Here is a 5,848-nt window from a genome sequence, read left to right as displayed (position 1 = left end):
TTTATGTACACTTTACAACAGTTTACGCCGAATTAACGCATTGGCACGCAAAATCGCGTACCAGCGCGGGGAGAAAATTCGTGCAAGTGTCAGGGTGGCCTTACATAGACGTATAAGACGTGTTGTGATACGTCTATGTATGACGTGTTGCGATACTTTTGTTCATGTGTATATTTCTGCGTATCAGATTCACGACACCTAGAATGGCGGCTGAACATACTCTAGCTGAATATATACGTGACCGCAGAGGTCATAGACGGATTCGGGGAGAGAGAGAGGGGGGGTGCGCACCCCTTGTCCTGAAAGTTTATTAAATGACCATTGAAAAGGGTGTAAATGAAGTGTGCATCCCCACACACACACTTCTCAATGGCGTGTGTAACCCCCTCCCTCCCCCAAAGGTGTCTCCGCCCATGAGAGGTTCAACCTTTGACATCACGCTGTAGACCCGGGTTCGATTCCCCATATAGGTACAATGTGTGAACCCCATTTCTGGTGTCCCCCATCGTGATATTGCTGGAATATTGCTAAATACGGCGTAAAACAAAATTCGCTCACTCACTCATTCAACCTTTGATCCGGAGAAGCACAAGGGCGGGATTCTAAGTGCTCGAACTTCTACTGATAAGGTTCGTTCTTTTCTGTCTCCGTTTTGAGATGCAGTTTATATACAGATGGTGGTGACCCAGTACATACCTAACACGAGCAACAAAACACAGATGATAAATATCGTTAGTGAAGGGTGCAAGTGAGTAGTTATACGTGTTCAGTTCACCAACACGGACACCTACAGACAGATACGTAGGGACACACGTCAACTCGATTGAAAATATTCCTTCGTCAAAACATGAATAGGTGGAAGATTATGTCTCGGGTTGTTCATATTTTTTTCATTTTGCTGATATTGTAAACATGATTGTTTAAACCATTGGTGACGTTACTTTAAACGGCTAACATTTTAGTACATTCCAGATTGTTTGTAACGTTCTCGTATCTGTCAACGTTGACGCTGACCCCTTTCTATTCATGTCACAAGTCGGTCATGACGTCCCAGACAGGTCGTCGGCAGCGCCGTTGTAATTCAGGGAATGTCGATATATCGTACGTGCGCTGCGTGGCTTCCATAACGCTAATACGTCTGAATACGGGATGACGATTTCACGGCATGATAACAGTGACTTGCAGTCTAGCATGGAATCAGGCATGTGTTGGTTCCATCGTGTCACGGTGTCTGTACACTGGATCTTGTCCTTATCAGGCATCTTCGAGGGATTCAGGTATGTTCTTAGTCAGGATTTGTGATCTGACTGGTTATGACGTGGATCTTGTTCTAGCTGTCAATCACTGGTCAGCCTGGACTGGTCAGCCTCCACTGGTCAGTCTGGATTGGTCAGTCTCCACTTGCCATGCACATTGAAGGGACATATATTATAATAGTGCCTACCTTTTGGCGTGGTATACTGTGCTATTCACGTGTAAGGAAGATAGGTTGTAGTGGCCATCTCTTAAAGTGGTACACTGTGATAAAAAAAAAGTTTTAAAAAAGTTTGATGAGAGGAAATAGTGCTGGATTTTCGCTTAGCGTTGCCTTTCACAGATTGATCTAGAAGACAGAATGCACACTAGTTTGATATACTCCTGTCAAGTTCATTCACAATACAACTTATCACTTTCATAAAACACTTCGACATTAGTGTTGCTGTATTTTATGGATTTTGATGCAGTATAAGTATTCTAAATGACGTCACAATCACTGAGCTACCACTTTTCTCTCTCTCTCGTAAACTGACGATCGTGTTTGATTCTGTTGCTACAAGCTGCGTTATTAACCCTCTCTCTCAACCTCGATGTACTATTTTGGATATTATCATATGTTTTTTTCAACTGACACACATTATCGTCTTTGTTTCAGGTCAATTTCGACGCCACCAATGACGATATTACAGATCTTTAACACCACCATCACATCACGACACATCGCCCCACCAGTATCGGCATGACGCCATGTCCAGTCTCCTTCTGGAATGCGGATCTGTCAACACCAGAGAAAGGTGGCGCTGTCACTCGGTCTCGTGGCCTTCGGGATTCTCGTTCTCCTTCGCAGTCACGTCGCGCCGCTGTACGATGACGTCATGATCAGGTATGACGTCACAAAGGAAAGAGAGCGGGGAGTGGATGTAATACACAGGCGTGATAATGGAACGAAACATCGGGACACGCAGAAACGAAGAAGTCAATCAATCGCATCAGAAACAAAGTCACCGCTGGAGCAAATCTCCAAACCTACAGTTACCAACCATGAAAGTATCGACCCCGATCATTCTTTGCCAAAACAATGTCTCATTATTTCTATATCCCACCCCAACCAGACTAAGAACGATTCTGAAACATGCAAGAAAACACGCACAATGACAATTCTTGGCGGCGGTCGTCTTGGTAACGCCATGTTTCAATACGCGTCCCTTGTTGGGGTCAGTAGTTTCCATGGTTACACAGCAACTCTGGCAAGCTCTCACTTTCTCAGAAAAATCTTTAAACTTAGCGCACCAGCAAGCAATTATTCTACAGCCCCAACAGACGCCGTGAGGGAGACGCACCCAGGAACATTTGACCCCGGGGTACTGGTTCTGTCTCATAACGTCAGCTGGGTGTTGGTGGGGTATTATCAGTCATGGAAATATTTCACCAATATCCCGGAAACAATAAGACGCGAGTTCACATTCCGGGATGACGTCATTAAGGCTATGCTGAAGGAAGTGCCCGTTCTTGCCAACTGGACACGAATAAAAGTCGGAGTTCATATCCGTCGAGGTGACATGGCGACCAAGTATGAGCGAAATCGAGGCTATAATATTGCTGACATTGGATTTCTGAACAGGTCAATGGATTACTTCCGGAACAAGTACAAGAATCCGTTGTTCATTGTGTGCTCTGACAGTATCACGTGGTGCAAAGACAACGTTAAGTCGGACGATACTATTTTCAGGAAAGGTAAACCTGAAGTGGATTTGGCCGTTTTGGCTCACTGTGATCACAATATAGTTACATCCGGGTCGTTCGGATGGTGGGGTGCGTGGTTGGCTGGGGGCGAAGTTGTATATTTCAAACACTTCCCGCGAGAAAAGACGTGGCTGGACAGACAGTACAACAAAGGGGACTACTACCTCCCGCAATGGTTAGGGATGGAGTGACAAACATGCCCATGCTGTTGAAAGTTGCTATTTCGACCATACAGGCCCACCAGCCTCTGTTTCTTTATATTCGTTTTTGGGTCGGTGGGGTGGGCTAGTTGTTACGTCGTTCACTCGTCAGCCGAAAACCGGTTCGATTCCCTACATGGTTACAATATGTGAAACCCATTTCTGGTGTCCCCCGCTGTGATATTACTTGAATATTGCTAAAAGCGGCGTAAAACCTCACTCATTCGCTATGTTCGTTCTGGTGAACCACACACGTCTCTCTGGCATTACTATATACCTGACCCAAATGTAAAAGACAAAGGACACGGTATAATTAATGACGTTCCTCGCTATACAGCGTATTGTGACTGAACCACTCGCACTAATATGTTGACTCAAAATCACAACTGTAACGCATTGTGACTGAACCACTCGCACTAATATGTTGACTCAAAATCACAACTGTAACGCAATAGGACCAGGACCCCTTTGAAACAAAGCGATCTTAGCGCTACGACTGCTTTAAGTCTGTGTTACAGTATGAGAGTTACGGTCATCGAAGCGCTAAGATTGCTTTTTGCAAGTGGACCCGTGAAGGTCCGGATTAGAATTGATCTTCAGTAATCCATGCTTGCCGTAAGAGGCGACTAACGTGATTGGGTGATCAGGCTCACTGACTGGGTTGACACATGGCAACGTGTCCCAAATGCGTAGATCGATGTTCATGGAGTTGATGCCTGGATTGTCTGGTCCAGACTCGATTATTTACAGACCGCCGCCATATAGCTGGAATATTGCTGAGTGCGGCGTAAAACTAAACTCACTCACTCATTTGTGCAAGTGGGCACAGGTCGTTGACAGCAGAACGCAATACCATCTTAATGTCAACGATTGTAAATGAGACAATGGGTTTCATCTCATTTACAATCGTTTACATTAAGATGGTGATATGCCAATCGCCTAATACCCCGGAGCACCTGTTGACAACGTGGTTGTTGTCGGTACTCACCGTTTCTGGGGTTATTATAGAGACTAGAACAGGTCTTGAACACAGTTTTCACTCGTACATGCATCATCAGAGCGGCCTATCCCAGCTCAGTATGGTGTAGTTCACTGTTAGCGTAAAGCGTTATAACTGTTTTAATAAAGTGTGTTCGTAATATGAAACCCGTGAAGGTCCGGGGTAGAATGTGCCTTCAGTAACCCATGCTTGTCGTAAGAGGCGACTAACGGGATTGGGTGGTCAGGCTCGTTGACTTGGTTGCCACATGTCATCGGTTCTCCATTGCGCTGATCGATGCTCATGCTGTTGATCACTGGATTGTCTGGTCCAGACCCGATTATTTACAGACCGCCGCCGTATAGCTGGAATATTGCTGCGCGGCGTAAAGCTAAACTCACTCACTCACTCACTTGTAATATGATGTGGAAGAACTAACCAACTCAAAATACATTTTTTTGCGTGTTTGATTTGTATTCATGCTGTATATCTTATGTTAAAATCGTTATAGTGTCGCGAAATTTTTGGGAGAATAACCAACGAGGTACGAGTGATTACGGGAAATATGCCCGAGTTGAAATAATGTTCACAGTGCCGAGCCTTGGCGAGGCACTTAACATTATTTTAACGAGGGCATATTTCCCGTAATCACTCGTACCTCGTTGGTTATTCTATCTATTACCCATAATGTAATTTAAAAGGAAGAACCACGAAATAAAAATTAACCACCCGGAGACAGGACTTGTGACCTTAAACAGCTGATTCGTATTCATGCGCGTATTAAACCTAACTTCTCCAGCGATAATAACATAACTACGCTATGGAAATAGTACATCATAAAATCGCTTTAAAATACAACAAAATTATGATGCCTGGAATAATTAATTAACATGTGTTAATATGATAAAAATGATCTTTTAAATATATCATTGAACTTAATAAGAGCTAAACATTTATTCGATCAAGTCAGTGCGACGGAACATCGTTCATTCATGACTGACGTGTTTTTTAGTGACGGGTGACGGTGTAGTGTTGAAACACACTCTGGCAAAAACCTGTCAATTTTGGGAAAGTCAACGGTTAAAAGTTGGGAAATCTAAAAGACAACCATCCCACGAATACATCTAGAAAAAGTTGTCTGTCAAGAAACTCAACAAGTTTGAAGATTAAACAACAGGAATGCATGGATATAAAAAGTCATCTTGAAGAAGAACATTTAGCACTGATTCCGGTAAGAAAGGAGAAGTTTTCTGGTTCGATGGCATGGACGCCGTGTCCGACTTACTTGTCACACCTTCTGATAACATCTTTAGTCGGTATCTTGCTGTTTCTATTTCCCCGAATTCAGTTTCAACAACAAACAGGTTTTGGGAATTCAAGGGCTGTAAAATTCTTATCACTCTTCCTATTTGGTCACCGTCAACTTTTAACTAGGTAAGAGACCTTGATCGGGGTTAGCCTAACGGCGGCCATGTTTGTTTACAAACAATGCAAACGATTGTTTGGTGGGTTTTTTAAAGATTATATAATTTGAAAAGACTACTATTTATAACGCAGTTTTATTCCAAAATAATAACGTCTAATAAAAAGAATATTCATATTCTTTAACCTTAATGTTTTCTTTTTTAGATCTCGGAATGTGTGATTACATTACTTAATGTCAATTTAT

General features: G+C 43.1%; 1 protein-coding gene across 1 annotated transcript; it reads left to right on the top strand.

Moving 5' to 3' along the window:
- Window positions 1-2,024: 2,024 nt before the first annotated feature.
- LOC124273700 (galactoside alpha-(1,2)-fucosyltransferase 2-like) lies at window positions 2,025-3,191 on the top strand. The gene has a single exon (XM_046708979.1). The coding sequence runs from the start codon at window positions 2,025-2,027 to the stop codon at window positions 3,189-3,191; it is 1,167 nt and encodes a 388-aa protein (XP_046564935.1).
- The last annotated feature ends 2,657 nt before the right edge of the window (window positions 3,192-5,848 follow it).

The sequence above is a fragment of the Haliotis rubra genome, unplaced genomic scaffold, assembly GCF_003918875.1.
Source record: "Haliotis rubra isolate DU_JTF1 unplaced genomic scaffold, ASM391887v1 Scf1036, whole genome shotgun sequence".
In the NCBI taxonomy this organism is placed as follows: Eukaryota; Metazoa; Mollusca; class Gastropoda; order Lepetellida; family Haliotidae; genus Haliotis; species Haliotis rubra.
This window is presented reverse-complemented; position numbering and strand designations above follow the sequence as displayed.

What these genes read in the sequence shown, in the direction of transcription:
- LOC124273700 (XM_046708979.1), top strand. Translation starts at nt 2,025, where the DNA reads ATGCGGATCTGTCAACACCAGAGAAAGGTGGCGCTGTCACTCGGTCTC.